The sequence below is a fragment of the Mastomys coucha genome, unplaced genomic scaffold (genome assembly GCF_008632895.1).
Source record: "Mastomys coucha isolate ucsf_1 unplaced genomic scaffold, UCSF_Mcou_1 pScaffold23, whole genome shotgun sequence".
Taxonomy (NCBI): domain Eukaryota; kingdom Metazoa; phylum Chordata; class Mammalia; order Rodentia; family Muridae; genus Mastomys; species Mastomys coucha.
In genome coordinates, this window is record NW_022196906.1 from 96200655 (window position 1) to 96222846 (window position 22192).

The window sequence follows — 22192 nt, forward strand, 5'->3', positions numbered from 1 at the left end:
AATCTTGGCCAGAGGAAAAGTCAGGAGTTCTCTGCTGAAAATATAAAATGCTAGGCCCTCCTCAGACTATCAAATAAAGGTATCCACAAAAACAGAGGCATATCTGACGGCTTGGCTCTAGAGAAGACTGGGTTACATACACATGGTCATAAGGCTTGGGAACAGACAGAAAGTTCTGGAGCAGAGTACACTAAGTATACCCAGAGCTCTCTGACACACCAGGCAGAAGAGGAACAGCCAGTGATTGTGGATGAGGTGGAAAGACCAGGCAGACAGAAGGGAGCCAGCAGTGACAGATCATAGGAGGCAAGGGAGGATGGGAAAAGGCTGCTGTGTGGAATGATGTCGGAGATCAGGACATTAGTAACCTCCAAGGCAGGACAGCAGCAGGGTGAAGAGGGCTCAGAGAAGAGAGGAGACAAACCAAAACTCATCACTACAGCCACCTATTTCTAGAAATGTTTGCTGAAGAGGAACAAATATGTGGAGTAGATGGGCAGTTTCTCCATTTCTTTTGAAAGGAAGAATATCAGGATGTTTATGTGCTGATGGGAAAGACCCTCTAGCAGGGAGAATGGAAGGTGCTGGGTCCTTGCGCTGGCAAGTCCAGCATGGGCCTTCTCCTTGCCCTCGCTGTACAGTCCACTTCTGTATTGATCCTCAGCTGCCTAGAACTCTGCTCTCCTCTGTCCACATTCTCCTTGGTCGTCAACAATGTGGCTTCAAACCCTGTCTCCCATCTAACCCTCTCTTCAGCATGCAAATGCTAAGCATTCAGACTAGATATCCCATGAGTTCTGTACACTAAATCGAGCTCTAACCTACGCAATCCTCTCTTCTCCTTGAGGGTGTGCAAAAGCCTCCTTGCCATGGACTTCGCCATGACCCTTGACACACTTGCAGCCAGACTCTGCACCTAACAAGGTGAGAAAGTGTAAGAAGCTAGCTGAGCAACTCCACAGCCATGCTTCCAATACATACTCCTTTAAGGGAAGCTCTGTAGTTAACTTTAGTTTCAAACTGTACAGTGCAATCTTTATTTTAATTAGTACACAGCTATTCACATGTAAGTCAGAAAGAAAAAGTATTGCTCTATGGTAATAAATATTCATGTGAAAAAAGTCTGCAAAGTGGTTTATTCTCACAAGTTACTACTGGAAGCAGTCCTTCAAACAAACCAGTGAAAATACCTAAGTGCCCGATTTGGAGATTCCTCAGTGCTGCTCTTGCAGGCATCGCTTTATTGGAACTTTATAATCCAGTCTTCTGTCTGCGACTGCACAGGACTACACGAGGGCTGTGAACTGCCTCACCGTCTTCTCACTCTCTCTTTTCAGTTCTTCAATGTGGGCATCCAGGCGCTCTAGAATATGGTGAGACCTCAGCTCCTCCTCTTCTAGAAACCTGGTAGCTATGGATCCCAGAGGAGAGACAGGCAGCGAGCCCTGGGAGAGGGACAAATCATGACGTGTTAGGAAGCAGGGATGAACACCCTGACGTTTTGATAGTTTCTACCTAGCTCTGTTAAGGGGGAATTTTTCCTGAGGAGATATTTTCATCTTAATGCCAAAAAAGAAAATAAGGCAAGTTCTGAAAACATTGCACCACAGATCTCTTTCTTTCTGACCCAAAGAGTGTCTGTATAAAGTGTATAGAAGATGTCGTCAGTAGTGTGAGAGTATCTCAGCTTAGACTAGAATGCCTGCCTGCCACTTACTGGAGAATACAGCCAACGCCTGCTATTCCAAAACTCTGAACGTTAATCTAAAAGTCTACAGGAAACAAATAAAATGCCAATTAAAAATCACTATTTTTCCCTTTCTTAAAACTCCACTCCATGGTCTTTGATCTGCAGCTCTCGGTTCTGGTGATATTTCAGATCTGGGATTTTTGAAGGTAATTTGGGAAATGTAGCACACGCAGTTTGCTCTCATTTAATGTTATACTTTGGAAGGCACCTTAAACACTGGGTTAGCACAAATCATTGCCTCCAGGGGAAATAAACACACAGTATAGACATAGATACACACTCTTATCTCTATTTGACAAAACAGAAATGAGTCCCAGAAGTGAGAAATGACTTTCCCAAGGCTACCATAGTAACTGGTGCTGGAATTAAGACTCTCACACAACAGGGTGCTACCTGCCATCCCCATGTGAACACTGAGACAGGAACAGAACATGAGGCCACCTCTGCTCATCTATTAGGAGTGTGGGAGACAGCTCTCCTGTTTTCTGTGTGTCCACATGTGGGCACAGCAGGGCCACAGTACAGTTCAGTGCGCAGTCAAATGGGCAAGTGCTGAATAATCAGGACCAACTATGTTGGTCCTATAGAGTGTGACCATCAAATACCTGACTTCTGAAGGAAACACGAGATGTTCACACTAATTGGAAAAGGTCACATTTGTGAAATCACATCATCACAGGGCAGGGAAGGCTGACTGCCAAACTTAGAAGAAAGGTACTTGTCAGGGTGTTGATTTTTTTTAACTATATGTAAGTGAAATGAACATTTATTTTGAAAACTATAGGAAAATGTTTCCATGAATTGCTGACACATTTAAAAATAAAATAAACAAACAAAAAAAAGGTTACTAAACTTTCACAAAGACACAGGGCAGCTGACAACAGACAATGAACAGCCCAACAGCGGCTTCATGATGGAGGGTAAAGAACACTGGAGCCTAGTGGTGAGGATGAGGGGCAGCACAGGGTCAAAGATAGCCTGTGCCACCCGGACCATCACAGGTACCCAAATCATGCTTCGCACACTTCAGATGTACCACCCTCAGCGCCAGAGCACCAGCTCCTTCCCGAAAGCCCCTCTTTTCCCTCCTCACTATCCATGCTTGAGACAGAGTCTCAATTCAATCCCGCAGCATGGTCAGCTCTCTCTGGGAAAGGCAGGCAGGATGGTGCAGGCTAAAGTCAATGAATACCTGCACTCATATTCTAAGTATTTTAGAACCTGAATTTGAAATCATCTTGGTTGAATGTGCCTTCACAAGCAAAACTGCAAAGGTGAAAGTAATACAGGGTATTGACTGGGACCAGTAAGAAAAAAAAATCACCCTCTTTACCTTAAAATTAAGCAATAAATATTACAATGAGAAAGTTTTCATACCGAAGATACAAACTCCTCTTGGTCATTCATACAGTCAGACAGACTGTCTAGCATTGAAGGCAAAGAGTGGGTCTGAAATAGAAAGTTGGAAGGCAGAGAGACAGTAGAGCTGCTGGGGCTGATGTGAGAACTCAGGGGGCTGGGGCTCCTGGCCACGGGGTCTGTGCTATCCAACGTTTGTCCTCGAGGCAAGTGGTGACCTGTTTTGTACTGCTCAGTCTTTATTCCGTCAAGTCTGTGCTGGCCATGGGTTGGCCTGGATAGCAGATTAGAAAACAAAATAAATGAAAAACTGTAACAACCTTTCTTTCCAATAAATGCTGAAAGAAGCATGTTCATAAGGGGCTACGCAGCAGGACCATTGCCTAGAAATGAGCAGCCCACTCAGGGACAAGGGCTCTTCCCTCCCTTGGGCTCTGCTCTCATCTTCCAGCACAGCGGAAGCCACACAAGCTGCCGCTGGGGTGCAGAAGGAACGGGCCAGGGCATCCCTTGCAGAGAAAGCTCCTAATGTCACTGTGGGTGAGAGTTGGGGTGCAGGTGCCAACAACACACAAGCTACACAGAACAAACTAAAGCAAGTTGGCTTCTCATTGAAATAATCTTTCTTATGGTAACAACCTAAAATTAATTGATCAAAAATGCAATGGACGCTTTTTATGGAAAGCTACGTTTTACTTCTATGGAACAGGTGTGATGAAGGTGGTAGGAGGCAGTATGCAAAGACTCTGGGGAATAAGACACTATTCACACCTACACTCAGGGTGCACAGAACAAAAGCTGTGATGAACAAGGGCTTAGCCACCTGAGCCTCATGTACAATATGGGCAGAGTTAAACCAGAGCCTGTGATGACTGCACAGCTCTAAGCCAGAAAGTCTTCTGGAAGCAGGAAATCACATTGCAGCACACACACTTCAAAGAGACTTTTAGGAAACTTTACTTAAGGTGCTAAAGAGATGGCTCAGAGGGTAAGAGCACTGACTGCTCTTCCAGAGGTCCTGAGTTCAATTCCCAGCAACCACATGGTGGCTCACAACATCTGTAATGGGATCTGAGGCACTCTTCTGGTGTGTCTACAGTATACTCACATAATAAAATAAATAATTCTTTAAAAAAGAGAGAGAGAGACTTTACTTAAGCTCTGCGTTCTTGAACCCGGCTGTTCTGCTGTGTGTTGGGTTAAGGATCCTGTCATCTTTCTTTTTGCACACGTGAGTAGCATGCTCCAGCTGAGATTTGGTGCTCATCAAGTCTTTCTGTAGTTGTTGATTTTCAGACACTAATTTATTTAATGCCTCAATATAATTCTCCTGAAGGTCTGCTAGTGAAATCTCTTTTGCCTAATAAAAAAAGAACACTAGAATCACTAGTATGTTTAAGGGTAATTGTGATCAATCTACAACAGTGCTGGCTGAGATATTTTCTGTTTTAGTTTTAACTATGGCTTTACTTAGGGAAAGTAAAGATTTGTCTTTAGCCCTCTTAAGATGAACACAGGAAAAGCATCAGTCTGCCTAGGGTGAAGTAAGGGACAAAGTTAAAGGCAGGATGGCTTCCTTCTGTACATGAGCATCCAAGGGATGGAGACAAGGCAGAGGAAAGCTTCAAGAATCAGAGAAGGAAATCAAGAAGAATGAGGAGCCCTTACTCCCACCCTCACACAATACCTGTGGAAGGAAATTAAGAGAACTAATTCAAAGAAAGTAATTAAACACAAGAGTCAAAAGAGAATTCTGGCCAAAAGGGGTAGCTTTAAAATACCCTTTCATCTTTAACATTTTTTGGCATCTAGTTTGATATGAAGTTAGCAACATAAAAGTAGGACTCAATTATGTGGTAGGAATCTACCATGAACTGGTCTTAGTTCTGTGCTTATACATCTTATTTCTTGATAATACACATCTGCTTTCTTTTTCTAGTTTTTTTTTTCATTTAATTAGCATTCTACAAAATTATGGTGATCTTTACAGTTTAACATATTTCATTTTCTGGAAAGAAAAACTGTGAAAGTTAGCTAGTTAGTCAACAGAGTTCTGATAAACAATTTACCTGTCAACTCACAAGTGTGTAAATATACCTGTAAGTGAGGAATGTACAAGATCTTTCAGTAGCTGTCCCTGTTTTATAATATCTCAGAAGTGTATTCACAGGACGTGTTACCCTGTCAGCTGCCTGCCCACCTTTGTATTTCTAAACTGCTGGGCTACACTGTGAACTACTATTCATCTATAAAGTGGCCAATATTAATCAAAGCTGCTGTTTTCATTATGATAATTAGATTAAGCCAGGCAGTGGTGATGCACACCTTTAATCCCAGCACTTGGGAGGCAGAGGCAGGTGGATTTCTGAGTTCGAGGCCAGCCTGGTCTACAGAGTGAGTCCCAGGACAGCCAGGGCTACACAGAGGAACCCTGTCTTGAAAAACCAAAAAAAAAAAATAATAATAATTAATTTGGAAAGGTAAGTTCATCTTCCTGGGTGGTAACAGGCATAAAAAGCACTTCCTAGTAATTATGTTTTGATAATCTGTACAGATATCTGTACTGTATGTAACTCTGAAACCAGAGAAAGCTAAAGCTTACAGGATTTTTACAACTTTGATGTCTGAAATCATTAAACCAGCATTTCTTAACCTATGGGTAATGACCCCTTTAACAAACGTCTATCTCCAAAAATATTTAGATTACAATTCATATCAGTAGCAAAATTATGGTTATAAAGTAGCAACAAAAATAATTCTATGGTTGGGGTCACTATTACATGAGGAACTGTATTGAAGGGTCCCAGCAGTAGGAAGGTTAAGACCCACTGCACATTCCTAAAAAAGAAGATAAACATGTCTTTTCTGTGCATGTTTCTGAAATCTCCAAGAGCTATTACCTTATTAACAATTACTTCAGGTGCATGAGTAGGAAAGATAGCATGACAACTGGGGAGCAGGCGTGTACTCGGTAGGGAGAGAGGGTCAGTGTTCCCATTAGCATTCAGGAGAAGTTCAGCTCCACAGTCCCTGCACAGTCTGCCTTTAACATTTCTGGACTCTCTCAGTTCTTTAAAGCGAACAGGGAGCCACTCTAATACTGACAAATGATACATTTTTAAAGAACACTATAGTGTAAACAGATTAGTCCACAAATTACTAATCACTCAGTATTGGCTTTATCAGGGCATACAAAGTCATTTGTTGGCTACACTCTCACTCACTCACCTACTTGCTCATCCATTTACCCACTCACCTACTAATCCATCCATTTATTATCCATCCATCTAGTCATTAAGCCAGGCAGCTGGTTAGCCACGTGCCCCAGCCCCCACCTCCATCAATCTTCCACCTCCTTGATAAAACTTTATAAAATATTTAGCTATGGGATTGAGAAAATGGTTCAGTTGGTAAAGTACTTGCCGTGCAAGAGGACCAGAGCTCAGATCTATAACACTCATGTAAATGCTGGCCGAGTGGACATGGTAGACTGCCGGTAATCCTAGTACTTGGAAAAAGGAGACAGGATCTCTGGAGCAAGCTGACTAGCCAGACCAGCCCAATTGGCAAGCTCAGGGTCCAAGTGAGAGACCCTGCCTCAATACAAAAGTTGGAGAATGATAGAGGAAGACACCCAATATCAACCCCTAGCTTTCATACATTCACACACATACACATATGTATACACACGTTGCACGTACACAATCACCCACCATGCACACAGAAAAATAAAATTATATTAAATATTTTAAATGTTTGGCTATTGTCTCCTCTATTTTTTTCCCATACATATGAGTTTGAGCTTTAAAGTTTTGTTCTCATTATAGTATCAAAGGGATGTGGAGGGGCAGAAAAATTAAATGTATATTTCCATCTTAAATGACAGCATACTTCAGAGTACAATCACAAATCAACCATTTAAGTAACCAGTTTATTTCACAATACCTGCTGTGCCCATTTCTCAACTTTTACTCCCATAGGCTGGGTTCTCTGGGGTGAAACTGCTGAGGACACTCAAGACCATGACTATTAATATCACAGGTACAAATACCAGGCAGACTTGGGGCTGTATGGATTTACAAGCTTCATGTCCATGGCTCAACTGTACTGAAGGCAATCTCTATGTGCATGGGAGAGCCTGCTCTTAAAATACTTGCCAAGAGAGGCCATATTTTAACTTTCTAAATCATTATCAGGCCTATTTGCAAGAAAAAATTATTTTTAAAATTTTTGGTTATTAGGGAAGTTTAACAGCTTTCCTCGCTCACTTGAATTTAAATATCTACTTAGTTCTTTGCCCTTTTCCCACTGCCCTTTTCCCATCACCTTTGTAGGACGTTCTTATTTGCTGACACTTTATGTTAGCCTGTGTCTACTTACTAGGTTACCGCTCCTTGTCTGACTGTTTCTTTCACAGCACTAGTGCTGTCAATCCAGGGCCTCATGCTAGGCGAGTGCTCTCCCTCTAAGCTCTACTCCCGACCCCTCTGTTGTTATTTTTATTCTGAGACAGGATCTTGTCCAGTTTGGCCTTGAGCTCTTGGCCCTCATGCCTCGGCCTCGCGAGTAGCTGGGATTATAAGCATGGGCCACCATACTTGGCTTCTATTATCAGTCTTTTTAATGGAGCCTTTTGCCATCCAGAAATTTTACATTTTTATGTTGTTAAATCCGTTATGGCTTCATGATGCTTAGAGAATCTTGCCCATCTGAAAGACTATGAAAATAGTCCCCCATTTTCCTAGTTGAAATAAAGTGTTCTTCTAGCCTTTTGCGCTTTCTTCACTCTCGGGCTCCATGACTGTGAAATTACAACTACTTGGGAGCAAATACTTTTGTGACTATGGATCTTTTTGGAAGCAGAATACTCCCTGGAAGTTCAGACAAAAAGAATTCAATCTTCCGACATTTGACCTACACCAAAAAAAGACGGGTCAGAATCGATGCAGCATTCTATAAACTGTAAGACTTTTACAAGATGAACTTCACACTGTCTGCTAGCCAATCCTGTTCTGACCTCACAGTAGCTTATGTGTATTTCTCATATTCTCCATTAAATTACTATAATATCTTTAGAGTCAAGAATTTGATCATTTATCCTGTGTTCAATCTAGTAGTAAGTATTCTAGAATATTTGAGTAAATGAACTACGCTTCATAAAAATAAAATGAAACTAAAGTATTTCAAGGATGACATGCTTATAGTAAAGACACTGTGAGCACAGTACCACAGTACTAAAAGCAGCACCCAATGTTCACGTCAGAATTACTGTCAGCACTATGCTGAACCCTGTACAAACACTTTCCTTGCTGAGAACACAGACTATATATGCATCCTGTCACACAGAACAGGAAAAACATCATACTGCTCCAGCAAAAGCATCCTCCTGCAGGAGGGCACCTGGACCTCATTTGCCACTGTATCTCCTAAGGGACTGTTCAAACTAGTTAATTCTACCTCCTTCTAGCATCAATACTAACAGTTACGTTCAAAGGCTTCAAAAACACAAAAGCTAAGTGTCAAGGTGTGTACCTCATGCAAGCCCAGTTCCAGCTTCATCACTGTTTCAGAAAGATGGCGATTTTCTAATTTGAGAGATTCCAGCTGACTCAGAATCTCCTGCAAAAGGAAAATGGGGGGGGGGGATCCACATAAATCAAATATGTCTTATAGAGCTTTTCCACATCATCTAGTCTACTTAGTCTAGTCTACTTTCTCTATCCATATAGATATACTTTGTTTGTTTGTTTTTCTTTTTGTTTTTTTCAAGACAGGGTTTCTGGCTGTCCTGGAACTCACTCTGTAGACTAGGATGGCCTCGAACTCAGAAATCCGCCTGCCTCTGTCTCCCAAGTGCTGGGATTAAAGGCGTACGCCACCACTGCCCAGCTATTGATAAACTTTTAAATGTGTGTAGATATGGGTGTTGTGTGTATTACATATACATGAGAGCACAGGTGTACCTGCCATGTTTGTTTGCAGAGATCAGAGCCAACAAGTTCTCAGAATTCACCTGTCTCTGCTGCCCCCTCAACCCCCCGCAATGCTAGGGTACTAAAGAGACCATGCAGCCATGCTGGCTCTCTATGTAGGCTCTGGGAATCCCCACTTGAGTCCTCATGCTTGCAGAGAAAGGGCTTTCATCCCTCAGCTGTCTCCCAGGCCCCACAGAGACTGAGTGTGTCAAAGGTGTTAGCAGGTAAGGCAACATGCATGTGATTGAATGGGGATAAGGCACAAAGTTTCAGTCACAGGAAAATCTTAGCCACACCCTGCTTCCTCCTCTCCTCGACTTTCTACTGCCAATGCCATGTGGGACTGCACTTGTATTTTCTGCTAAACTACCTCTATCAGAAGATTCCTGCCTCCTTTCACGGCCTCCTTCTTCAGCAGACCCGGTCTGGGCAACTCTGTCACAGCTACTTCTTTTAAAGTTCCATCCCACTCTTTCACCCCAACTGAGAAATCTGCTAAATTTGATCCAAGTCACTCTTAGGCATACAACATTGCCTTTTCACTATAACTGCTATATCTGGGGAGAGGGATTTCAAATGCCACCTTCATGCAAGGACTTCCACAACTGAATGGCCAACCCTTGAATTTCAGGCTTTCTGTGAAGCCAACTAGCCAATTTTTCCATATAAAAGTTCAGGCTTTATCTGAAACCAAATGTGCCAAACCAATGTCATCTCCGCTACCTTCCCTAACATGGGCATCTTTCACAGAAATGTATCATCTTCCACAATACTACAACCATTTCTGCCTCGTTACAGGGCATTACTTGGCTACTCGAGCTTCATTCCTCAGTAACAGCTTCTTTCCATCTTCTTTGTTACCCTCATATAATCAAACACAAAGCCTAGCCAACTGTGTAGCCAAGTATCTCCAGAACACATCCATTTCCCTTGAATGGTGGGCCCTGTCCGCTGCTCAGGCTACCTCATGCAGTTATACTAGCTCTGCATGGTCTCTTCCAGCTTACTCATTCTCCTCTTGCAGGAATAGAGATCTATGCAACTCTTCGGCTGTGTTCCCAGCACCTTGTCCACATACCATTAGGTCCGTGTGTCCTTTTCCTTGTCTGTACCCATCTGACCTTTCCACCAACCCTCACTATCCTGCTTGCTAACCAGGCCAAAGCAGATGTCTACTAAAAGTTCACTGAAATATGGAAGTTATTCCTTGAATAAATTCATTCTTTAAGAACAAGCAGGCAAACACTAAGTGGTGAGCTCTGGACAACTTTACCTTATGCTCTACAGCCTTTTCTTCTGCCTTCTGCATCTCTGCCTTCAGCTGCCTTTCCATGTCTGAGGAGGAACACTTGGCAGAAGCAATAGTGATATCTCGCTGGTGTAACTCCCGAGTTAGCTGGGAGATTTCCATCTTCATTCCCTCCAGGGCAGAACTGTAAGTCTGATCAGCCTGCAGAATCTGTTCCTTCAACTACAGAGAGGCACAAAGAAAACACCAGAAGTTCAGAGAGAGGATTTAGGATTCAGGCACATGAATCTACACAGCAGTAGCTCTGACACTTAGGACGCAGAGCCAGAGACAGGAAGACCCCAAAATTGAGAGCAACCTGCTCAATCTTTCAATGATCTCAAGGCCAGACTGAACTTCACAGGAAAACGCCATCTCAGCAAGCAGGGTTTAGGGATGTAGCTCAATGGTAGAGCACTTGCCTAGCATGCACAAGGCCCTGGAAGAACAAGGTATTTAGAGAGAAAGACACCTCATTAATGGCTGCCAGGACAGGGTTGTCATTTTGCTCAATAGTGCAGACACTAGTAAATTGCTCCAGTAGATAACCTCTACCAATGCTCACATAAGCACCTCTACCAATGCTCACATAAGCACCTCTACCAATGCTCACATAAGCAACCCTAAACTCAGTAGGCCTAAAAGAAACACAAAGAGAAGGAAGGAAGGAGACAAGATAGGAAAGGGAGATCATAAAAGGGAATAAAAGAGGGAACTGGAGATGAATATGTACAATACACAGTACATATATATTATGAAATTGACAAGCAAATGTTTAAAATGTTCAGAATTTAACAAAGAAAATTATACAAAAATTAATAAAATAAGGTAATGTTTATCTTATCTTAAGGCATGAAATTTTTCCTAGACTAAATATACAGAAAATCATCAATTTACCAACTTGTTTAACTATTCTGATGGTCTGGTGGTTAAATTCAAAATCATGCATCAGGTCTCAGAAGAACATGTGTTACTCAAACACGGGGGTCAATGGCAAAAGTCCATGTCTAATTTATGTAGTCGCTAAGACTTACATTCTTTCCATAGCTACAAATTAAAATTTGTTTGTTTTGGGTTTTTGTTTTCTTCTTTATCTAGTTTTCTGTTTCTCAGAAGAGAAATAATAGGAAGATAAGAGGTAGAAAGGGACAAGAGTCTTTGAGGAAGACGGCTCAGTCTATAACATGCCTGCAGCAGGAGCAGAAGGACTTAGTCTAGATTCCTAGCACCAATATAAAATTCGTCTTGGAAGATTGTATACATCTATAATCCCAGTACAGGGGAGAGGGGCAGCAGACACAGGTTGATTCTGGAGCTCAATGACCAGTTAAGCTAGTCAGTCAATGAATACTGAGTTCAGTTAGAACCCCTGAGGCAGTGAGGATGTGGGGCGAGAGCAATAAGCAGCAACTTACTATCTACTTCTGGGCTCTATACACATCATGCATGCGCAGACATACACATACACAACTTACTATCTACTTCTGGGCTCTATACACATCATGCATGCGCAGACACACACATACACAACTTACTATCTACTTCTGGGCTTTATACACATCATGCATGCGCAGACATACACATACACAGGGACTAGCAATAATCTCAAAGTAAGGAAAAACACAAATTAAGCCAAGTATAGTACCCTCTAGATTAGATACCTCTAATCTCAATATTTAGAATTCAAAAGACCAGAGGATTATGAGTTTGAGGCCAACCTGGGCTACGTAACAAGACTACTCCTCTAAATAAATCCTCTAAAAAATGTATTTATTTTTGGTATTTTGAGACAGTCTCGTCTAGCCCAGGCTGGCCCTGATCTCCTGTCTGAAACTCCCAAAGCCAGGATTAGAGTGCACTAGCACACTGAGGACAGGGCCCCTTAATAAGAAGGCTCTGCCAACGAGGACATTAACTACTTCATAGCACAGAGAAAATATATATTTATCTTTAGTCAATAAGAAAATGACAGGTCATATAATATCTCTTTTTAAGAAATAGTACAATTGTTTAGAAATTATCATGAACATATTTCAATTACGTTTTTAATTTACTGGCTTTCACAATTTCCCCCACATGCACAATGTACTTCGATCATCCATCCATACCATCCTCTCTTATCCCTCCTTCTCCCACTGAGTAGCTTCTTCCCACAACTTCCACCAAACTCTTCCACTGACCATCCAACAGTCTCCTGAACAGAGTTCCCTCCCTAAGCCCCTCCTGCCCAGGCCTGCGCCCAGGCAGTGACACAGGCGTTCACCTTCTTTATCTCTGTCCGGTACTCATTGTTATGTCCTTCCATCCTCTTCAGCTCTTCGTATTTTTCCATTAGTTCTTGGCTCAGCTGTTTACACGTTGCACTCACAGATTCTAAACTGTATGGCAGAAATACAACCATATATAAATAAAATTCCTGAAACTCATAAAATGGATTATCTAAGTGTGCCCTCTTGATGCCCAAAATACTTCCTACTAACTCCTTAAACTTCACACCCCTCATTAAAAGTCACTAGATGCAGCAAGGACATCTCAACACTGAGGCAGTTTTGCCTTCTGTATTTTTTTCCACTGCTCCCCCCTGATTTAAACTTTAGTGCTTACAGAATTATAAAGACACCAGCAACTTTACTAACAGTTTTTCTCTAGCTGATGGTTTTTTCTAGCTCTATAAGAGAGGGAAAGCCACCAAGAACTGTCACAACAGACTCACATTTCATCACTCTTAGCAACACACAGACACACACTCCATACTATACAGAACCACAAGAACTCTTTAAAGAGTCCCCAACTCATTATTCTTACTAAAGAGCCAATCTTCCTGAGACTTAAGGGCCACAGAGGCAGCACGTCTCTCATTCCAGTGCTCTTTTCTGACATGATCTTTTTGCACCCAAACTGCTAAGCTTTGCTTCTGCCATGGTCCATTTGCTCCATGCCTGCCTCTTTGTATCAATGCAATCGTTCCTTCACCACAAAGCACCTCCTTCCCTAGCCCTTGATGGCCAATACCTTCTCAGGAACTAAACCGGCGCTGACCTAATTATAGTCACCCCAGTCCTCACTCCCCTATTCACCTTATAAAATTCAATTTTTATGACTTGAAGCTAAGTTTTTCTAGAAATTTTATACTTTAAATATGCTAATTTAAATTCCTCAAGTCCTTTAACATGCATATTTTACCTCTGCAACTGAAAACTCTATGGTTAAAATATTTTACTTCTTATACCTGTCAAACTTAGGCATTAGCCCTTACTCCTTACAGCATATGCTTCTAAATTATTCTACAAATGCTTGGTACTATATTGTTTCACAAACATAGCAAACTTGCCAGATAAGTTATCATTCAAAAATGTCATCTTTGGGAGCTGAAGAGATGGCTCAGAGTTAAGAGCATTGATTTCTCCTCCAGAGGAGCCAGCTTCAATTCCCAGCACCCATATGGCAGCTCACCGCTGTCTGTAACCCCAATTCCAAGGTCTCTGATACCTTCACACAGACATACATGCAGGCAAAACACCACTGCACATGAAACAAAAATAAAGGAAAATAGATATATCATCCTTGTAGTACAATAACAAAAGCTCCGCCTTTCCTGTTTTAGGTGCTATTCAAACTAAACACCACACTGTTTAGAACAGTCTTTTTGTCCACTAGATTTTTCAAAGAAAAAAATTTAAGCCATTCTTACTGAACACTGTTTTATTTCCAGAAATTCTAGAATTAATATTTATCTATTTAGTACTAGTATATGCTTACAATATGCTAAACACTGAGGCCAACAGAGGAATAAAACCAGAGATCACATTGTCCTAGCCATTCATGGAAAAAGCAGGACCTGAGTGGCTAAGGTGTTCAGTGTAGTGCTGGAGGTCAAACCCAGAGGCACAACTTCTGAGTCTGACAAGATGACCATGAAGATTATCAGAATACAAATAGGGAGGTAGGGGGGAGGATAACAACTATGATTAAAAACATAAATTTTGTTCCAATATCAAAAGACTAACAATAATCTTTATTTAGCACACCTTTAATCCCAGCACTTGGGAGGCAAAGGCAGGCCGATCTCTAAGTTCAAGACTACCATGGTCTACATAAAGATGTTCTAGGTCAGCTAAGGCTACACAGAAAAAAAAAACCTGTCTCGCCGGGCAGTGGTAGCACACACCTTTAATCCCAGCGCTTGGGAGGCAGAGGCAGATGGATTTCTAAATTCAAGGCCAGCCTGGTTTACAGAGTGAGTTCCAGGACAGCCAGGGCTACACAGAGAAACCCTGTCTCGAAAAAAAAAAAAAAATCTAGAAAAAAAAAACAAAACCAAATGATAACAATACTAGTAACAGTAATAATAATAGTAAGTTTTATTTGACTTAGTCTAAAGCATATATGTATACCTCAATAGTGATTACAAGTGTCTCACGCACTCTAAATTGTAAAGCCAGGGCTGCACAAACAAAGCACAGTGAGTAGGAGTGCTTCCCAGAGCAGCAAAATGAAGACAAAGGATACAATGTATCCTAAGACAACCTAGAAAGTGGCATTTCTTCTTGTTATGTTTTCCTAAAGGCTAATAGTTTATGTAATATAATACAGTATAATAGCTTATGTATTATATTCTATCTTTTACTCACACAAAAAAATTAGTATACAAGCAATTATAATAAATGAGTTTAAAACAAAATATCAAACTCTTCCCAATAAAAAAGTTTACAAATATGAGAAACAAAATAAAGTTTGTAGCTATGGGCAAAAATAAATAAATAAATAAAAAGTATTACCTGTCATACTATGCCATGCCATACATGCTATAATATACTTTGCCACCAAATACTATAGCATACTATGCCATTAGCCAGCATTCAATTCTTAGCCAAGAAAATCTAAATCACATCATAAATGAGAAAGAAGGAAGAAAGACATGCCCACTGTGTCTTCTCCAAGAACAGTTTCAGTGAGGGAGTAGAGAATAAAGCTGAACTGAGCAGGGCCTAAAAGGTAAAGGGTGAAGTGGGAACAGTCAGAATACACAAGTCTTCAATAATATGATAACAATACTAGTAACAGTAATAATAATAGTAAGTTTTATTTGACTCAGTCTAAAGCATATATGTACACCTCATTTGATTCTAGGGCTAGAGAGATGGCTCAGCGGTTAAGAGTACTGGCTGCTCTTCCAGAGGTCCTGAGTTCAATTCCAGCAACCACATGGTGGCTTACAACCATCTGTAATGGGATCCGATACACACTCTTCTGGTGTGTCTGAAGACAGCAACCAGTGTACTCATATAAATAAAATAAATAAATAATATTAAAAAATTTTTGATCCTGAAGAACAGAGAAAGAGGAAACATTCTGATGGTTTAAAGGGGTTTAATTCTTTTCAAAATGGAAAAAGTTCCCAGAATACTTTCTGTCCATATAAAGCATTCTGAAGAAAGCCCTAAAGAGAAAGTCACGGCGGGAGCAAGTCAGTCTCAGACACCTCCACAGAGCATAGGCCCAGATGCAGGCCAACTGGCAGAAGGATAGGACAGTCTCTTTGGAACTTTCAATGAACGGGGGAGTGAGGCCATTTGTGAATGCTAGAGAAAAAACAACTCCATTTTTCACCAATGCATTGTTTTACTGAGTCAATGTGGAAATCAAAGTTACCCTAACAACTTCAAGTTTTAAATGTGTAGCTAATTATCTACCTGCCTTCAAGACGAGTCACCTCTGCCTGCAGTAGTTCTTCACTGCTGTGGCTGTAGTCCAACTGGGAGAGCACATTACCCAAGACCCCCTGCCCTGCAGAGCTGTACTTCCTTTCCTTCTGACAGTCCTCCAGAGGCCTGAGAACAGAGGAAGGAGGAAATAGGTCTCTCTCTTATCCTGGCAAACAAACAATGTAAAGCCAGCCTGTTGTCCCAATTATTCTCTTACCTAAGCTCCTTAGAACTCAACAGTTTGTTGTCTGCTCTGTTGGGGAAAAAAAAATATCTGTAGAACAATCCAGCGTCAGCAGCAATTTAATCTTTACTAGGATTTGGCATGTGCTTCAAGGGGAAAAGCTACATAAAATAGTAAGACTATTTTGTTGACACTTATATTCCTTATATCAAAAAAACTTTACAAGACAGTCTGGCAAGACCAGAAGCATGTCTGACTTACACAAAAGGAAGCTCATTTACTCTATTATTTTTTACTATAAACCTGCCCTAGCAATAGCCCAGGGCTGGAGCTATATAGCTTAGTTGGTAGAGAACTCCCAGGGAATACATGAAGCCCTGAGACTAGGTGGGGTCACAACTCTGGTAATTCCAGCACTTAGGAGGTAAAGGTAGGAGGAGGAGTTCAAGGTCATCCTCAACTGCATAGGAATTTTGAAAGCAGCCTGGGATAATACATAAAATCCTATTTCAAAATGTAGTAGTAGTAGTAGTAGTAGTAGTAGTAGTAGTAGTAGTAGTAGTAGCAGCAGCAGCAGCAGCAGCAGTAGTAGTAGTGGAGGAGGTGACAGGCTGTCACTGATGACAAGAAGCTCCTTGTCACCATACTTTAGTCTTCTAAGGCAGGGAGGCCCTCCAAGTCTCAACAAGGGAGTTCCCACCCTTATGATCCTCAGAATCTTAGAGATTTAAATGAAAAGGAGACAAAGCCATCCATACAAATTTTATGACAATAAAGATCTAACTCATAAATTAAAATCAAATAAGACAAGATGATCAAACACAAAAATGAAAATATTCGATATCAAAATCAGCAGCCAATGCCAAACCATCAGATGGACCAGCATTGAAGGTTCAGACAGACCTTTCTACTGAGTGCTGAGGGCCAAGTGCCTTTAATTTTGGGTACAGTTTCTCCTGCATTTTTGCCTCGAGGATAAAGGTTTCTTGAGACTGAAGACTTGCCTTCAACTCTTTCTGTTCTTCCTGCAGAGCCTGCAAAACACTCAAGAAAAAAGACAGATATTACAACTTTCCTTTAGCTCTCTCTTTTTCCTGCAGAGACTGCAAAATACTCCAGAAAAAAAAGTCAAATAATATTGCAATGTTTCTACTTCATGAGAAAAGCAACCAAAGAGGCTGACTGTAAGTTTTATGACAAGGACAGTAGTAATACAGCTATCAAGAACTGAGCCATCAGCCAGCCCAAGGAGGAAGCTGAGCATTCTGGGACCTAGTCTAGGGCATGCATGCATGTCCCTCATCTACTCATTCTAACACGCACCTCTAGTAACTTTTCAGATTCCCTCAGTTTCTCCTCCTTTTGCCGATGCTCCTGCAGGATAGTCATATTGGTTCCCATCAGGTCATTGACCCTTATATTAAGGCGCTCTATTTCCAGCTCATTGGCACAGATGGTGTCCTTAGCCCGCTCAAGCTTACTGCTCAGGTGCTGAATTTCTGACTGGCTAGACAGTTCCACGGACTCTAATTTCTGTTTCCGGTTGGCAAGCTGAGCCTAAAAACACATAGATTATTAATAGGGAAAAGAGAGATAATAGAAGAATAATCAATAATTATACTCCCTGAGGAAAGAAAAGATTCACTCCTAGGAAGGCTTTGCTATCAGCAGGTTTTGGACATTTCCTTTTAATGGCATATCCTACTGAAGTCTACTCAAATAAAACCACTTCAGCAACTGTCTCAGACCTGTGGAGTATACTGTCTGACCTTCTGGCTCTGCATATCAGCTGAAGTGTTTTTTGCTTCTCACATTCTGGTTTTTTCAAGTTTTATCATTATCCAGACTGGTTTTTCATCTATACATTAAAAATGGACATAAATCACTTGTAAAGTTAAATTTCTCTTATTTTAAACATCTCCTAAAGGAAAGGTACCCACTTTTAGTTTAGAAATTCAAACAGAAATATCTCTGTGGAATCCATCTGCTACAGATTTAAAGATTCTGTTGTACATAATTGAGTACCAAACTCTTGTGCCTTACAGTATGGTGACACAAAGCAGAGGCAAAAAAATAGAAAAATAAAAATAAAATGTGTAAATTAGAGCTCAAGGCCTCAGGATAGAGGCAATTTGTTTTCCACCAGATCCCTAGAATAGCATGTGAAAGAAGATTCAGGACAGGGTCAGTGTTAACCACTATGCGTGCAATTGGCAGAAGAAACAAGAGGAAATCTTATACAGAACCTCTGCAGAGTAAGTAAATGTAGAGGTTGGTTGAAGGTAGGAAGGAGAAAATGGCTGTGGTCCTTTGCCGAGCCTCAGCTCACCCCATCCCTAACCTATCTACCAGCCCTGGAGCTCACAGAGCACCGCTGCAAAAACCTGCCCACATGAATGCTCAGGAGGACAGACAACACATAACCTGAAGCCTCAACACTATGATCACTATATGACAGTGTGATGTGAAGTTCAGTGCTGCAGCTTTAGCTGTGTGAAGTAACTATAACGAGTTAGTCTCCATTTGTGACTTTAGAATTAGTCTCAGTTTTGAAAATCAACAGTCTTCTTTTATTGATCTACTATTTCACTCATGCAAAAAAACAGTATTTTCATTAACTAGAAATGATACCCCAAGTTCTACTGTCTACTGTGGTAATAAGGGAGACTTAGCACTGAGCTGTGGCTAGTCTGACTTGAACAATGAATGTTCTAACTGTGTAATACACAGTGGGGTGTCAATGACTTATTTTTAAAAAGAATGTTAAATTTTAAACTGATAATATTTTGACATACTGGGTTAAATAAAATATATTCTTAAAATTAATCTTACATTTCTTTTTACCTTTTTAATCTATCTACACAAGAAAGGAAATTGTGTAGTTCACATATTTCTATAGCAACACTAATCTCAGAAATAACTCTTTTAATCCTAAGCAAGTCAGAAAAATCACAGAAACAACTCCTAAAATTCCTCCTCTTAACTAGCTAGCTTTAGAAGCACTTAAAGGTAAATATATTTGAAATATATATTTTCATGCACAAATACATTTTCTTTCAAGAAAGCAGAAATGCCCCTATTTGCTAAGCATTCAGAAGGGTGGAGTTATCTCATCTACATGAAGGGCAGTGAAAGTAAGAAAACCATTAAGGTAGTTTGCCTTAGGGAGACAGAAAGCACTTCTGTCAAGGCGCACCAGGTGGCAGACACAGCAGGGGCATCACTGAACTCAGAGCCCTGTGGGCTCCACAGGCTGCTGCCGACAGGGATGTATGGCCTGTGTGGACACGCCTGAAGGCAGACAGGTAAGGGCAGGGTGCTGCAATGGAAAATCAGGGCCCTGGGCTGCCTCCAACCCACTGCCCTGAAGCAATCCACTGTAACAATGGTTTCACTGAAGCTCCAAAACTACATTTAAAAAAAAAAAAAAAAGAGAGAGAGCAAAGGATGTTCGGTTTTTGTTTTTGTTTTTGTTTTTTTCTAAAACAAGCATGGAGTATAAAACTTCAGTAGCTGTGTAGACGATTTCAAATACATGACTCAAAGTGCGTGAAGCTGTTTTTGAATCATCTTCAATGTTAAAAATATGAAAGAATTTTTTTCAGTTTTTTCTCATAACATTCACCCAGACTCTCAGATTTTCTGCTGTCCCACATATCAATTAAATGCAATGACTCAAGCTCATCTGGATTCTGCCTCAAACAGCCAACTGTGAAAGAGCAGTTTTTAGACAACTGGATAAAATTGCAAGACTGAATATTAATTTATATTACTATTATTTATCCTATTGATGTTATCCAGTCATATTATAGGGATTTTAACTCCTTACCTGTTCAAAACTGAGTCAATGCCATGACTTTCTTTGTAACATTTTAATAGCAAAAAATAAAGAGTAAAAGTGTACCCAGTTTTAGCTCTCCAAGATGAAAGAACTGAGCTGGAGAGATGGCTCCTTGGATAAGAGCGCCATGGGCTGCTCTTCCAGAGGACCTGGGTTCAGTTTCCAGCATTCACACTGTACCTCACAATGATCTATGCCTCCAGTCTAGGTGTCAATGCCCTGTTCTGGCACTGTGGCACTTTACATCAGTGGTCACATATATACATACTTCCAGGCAAAATACCAATACACATATATAAAAGAAAATCAATCTCTTTTTTAATGCCATGTCCCTCTTTAAAACAAAAAAGGAAGAGGTCTCAAAGAACAGCTGTACAAAACAATATGCACATGTTGTCAACACTAATGCACTCAGAAAGCCAGTCTGGATGGCATGAGATTTAGCTCACTGGTACAATGCTTGCCAAGGGTGAGTGAAGCCCTGGGTTCAATACCACACTGAAAAGAAAATTAGGTACCATTTCTGTTATGAATTTCTAATGCTCACTTACATAGAAGATTGGCAAGATGATGACAATTATTAACACTAAGTAATGGGCACACAGAGATTTAATTAAATGTTTAGTAAAGATAATCATACAGCATTGATTGACACAAACTGAGTCACAGGAAGCTTTAGTCCTTGTTTAGTTTGCCAAGGAAAAAGATAAATACATTTATAAGTAATATTTTTAACTAATCAGATAACTTTATTTTAAATAAGACTATGAGAAGAATTATTCAAATATCCTTAGTGGGCACAACAGATGTCAGTTCACTAATGGTATCTTAGTCTATCTCTAGTTGAGTGACTGGTAAATAACAACTCCACTTTTACTAAGACTGAAGTTTGCATTAGATGGAATTAATCACAATAGTAATTTGATAGCAGTGACTTAAAGATTATATAATCAATAAACATGAATAAAATGAGAAAAAACCAAAAACTCAATTTGTTCTTTCCCAGTCTCATGGCTGTGACTAGGTTACAGAATGTGTTATAGCCTTTAAGAACACAGCTTTTTCAATCAGGCTAAACCCTGATCCCTATTCTACCCCAAACCCCCAAGAAGGCTCCATTGTCCTACTTTGGTTAGTAGCTTCTAGCAAATGACAAAACAGACTTTCATTCTGTAGGGTGTTGGGCCCTCCTTGAAAGTCTAAGTGGAGTTGTTACTCCTAGTAAAACCATTGACAATAGTGTACCAGACAAATGGTATTTTAGGGGACAAAGAAAATGCCAATGCTTTAAAAATGAAGGCTTGGTCTGGAGAGATGGCTCAGCAGTTAAGAGCACTGACTGCTCTTCTAGAGGTCCTGAGTTCAATTCCCAGCAATCACACAGTGGCTCACGGCCATCTGTAATGGGATCCGATTCCCTCTTCTGGTGTGTCTGGAAACAGCAACGGTGTACTCAAGTACATAAAATGAATAAAAAGCCAAACATCTCCCTCTAGCTCTCTGAATCTGCCCAGTCTGTTCTGGTATCCTAGAAATGAGATAAGTACCAGTGTGGATGGATTGTTATACTACAAATAACATACACAACAGATAAGCACCCAACAGCAGATAGTAGAGGGTGGCTATACATACTCCCTACCCTCTCTCTGTTCATTCCTTCTTGTATTCTTGATCTTAAGGAAAAGGTGAAGGAGCTGGTTATGTCCTAAGAACACATACTCAATTCAGTGTCTATTTAGTTTTTGCTGAAATCCTTAGTTTTTTAAGTTTCTATCACTATACTAAAAAGAGCATTCCTGTAGCCACAAAGACACTACTTTCCGTTATGATACACACCAGTGCACTGAGTCTTTCCAGTCAAACTATTGGTGCTCCCTGGCTGAGGCTCCTTAGCCAAAGTGCTCAAGCTGCCATGGAGAGGAGCAAAGTTCAGACAGAGGCTGAGTCAGAAAAACTAATGACAGAACCAGAAAGAAATGGGAAAAAGGAGACAGAGGACAAAGGGGAGGAGAGAGAAGGGCAGGACCAAGATGAGGAGAGTGAAGACAGTGTGGAAGAAGGGTGACAGGAGGGGGACCAAGATGAGGAGA

General features: G+C 40.8%; 1 protein-coding gene across 5 annotated transcripts in view; it reads right to left on the bottom strand.

Moving 5' to 3' along the window:
- Positions 1-1008: 1008 nt before the first annotated feature.
- Cep63 (centrosomal protein 63) overlaps positions 1009-22192 on the bottom strand; it is a 43002-nt gene continuing 21818 nt past the window's right edge. For 3 of the 5 annotated variants that reach the window (XM_031343225.1, XM_031343224.1, XM_031343228.1), the window contains 10 exons: positions 17585-17818; positions 17165-17295; positions 16295-16330; positions 16066-16203; positions 12636-12750; positions 10358-10555; positions 8642-8728; positions 4264-4469; positions 3128-3383; positions 1009-1445 (listed from right to left, as the gene is read on the bottom strand). In XM_031343225.1, coding sequence (XP_031199085.1) covers positions 1287-1445; positions 3128-3383; positions 4264-4469; positions 8642-8728; positions 10358-10555; positions 12636-12750; positions 16066-16203; positions 16295-16330; positions 17165-17295; positions 17585-17818 — 1560 coding nt within the window. In that variant the 3' untranslated portion in view covers positions 1009-1286. Of the gene's footprint in view, positions 1446-3127; positions 3384-4263; positions 4470-7712; positions 8024-8641; positions 8729-10357; positions 10556-12635; positions 12751-16065; positions 16204-16294; positions 16331-17164; positions 17296-17584; positions 17819-22192 lie in introns of those variants that run through there. The other 2 variants (XM_031343226.1, XM_031343227.1) reach the window with 2 other exon arrangements.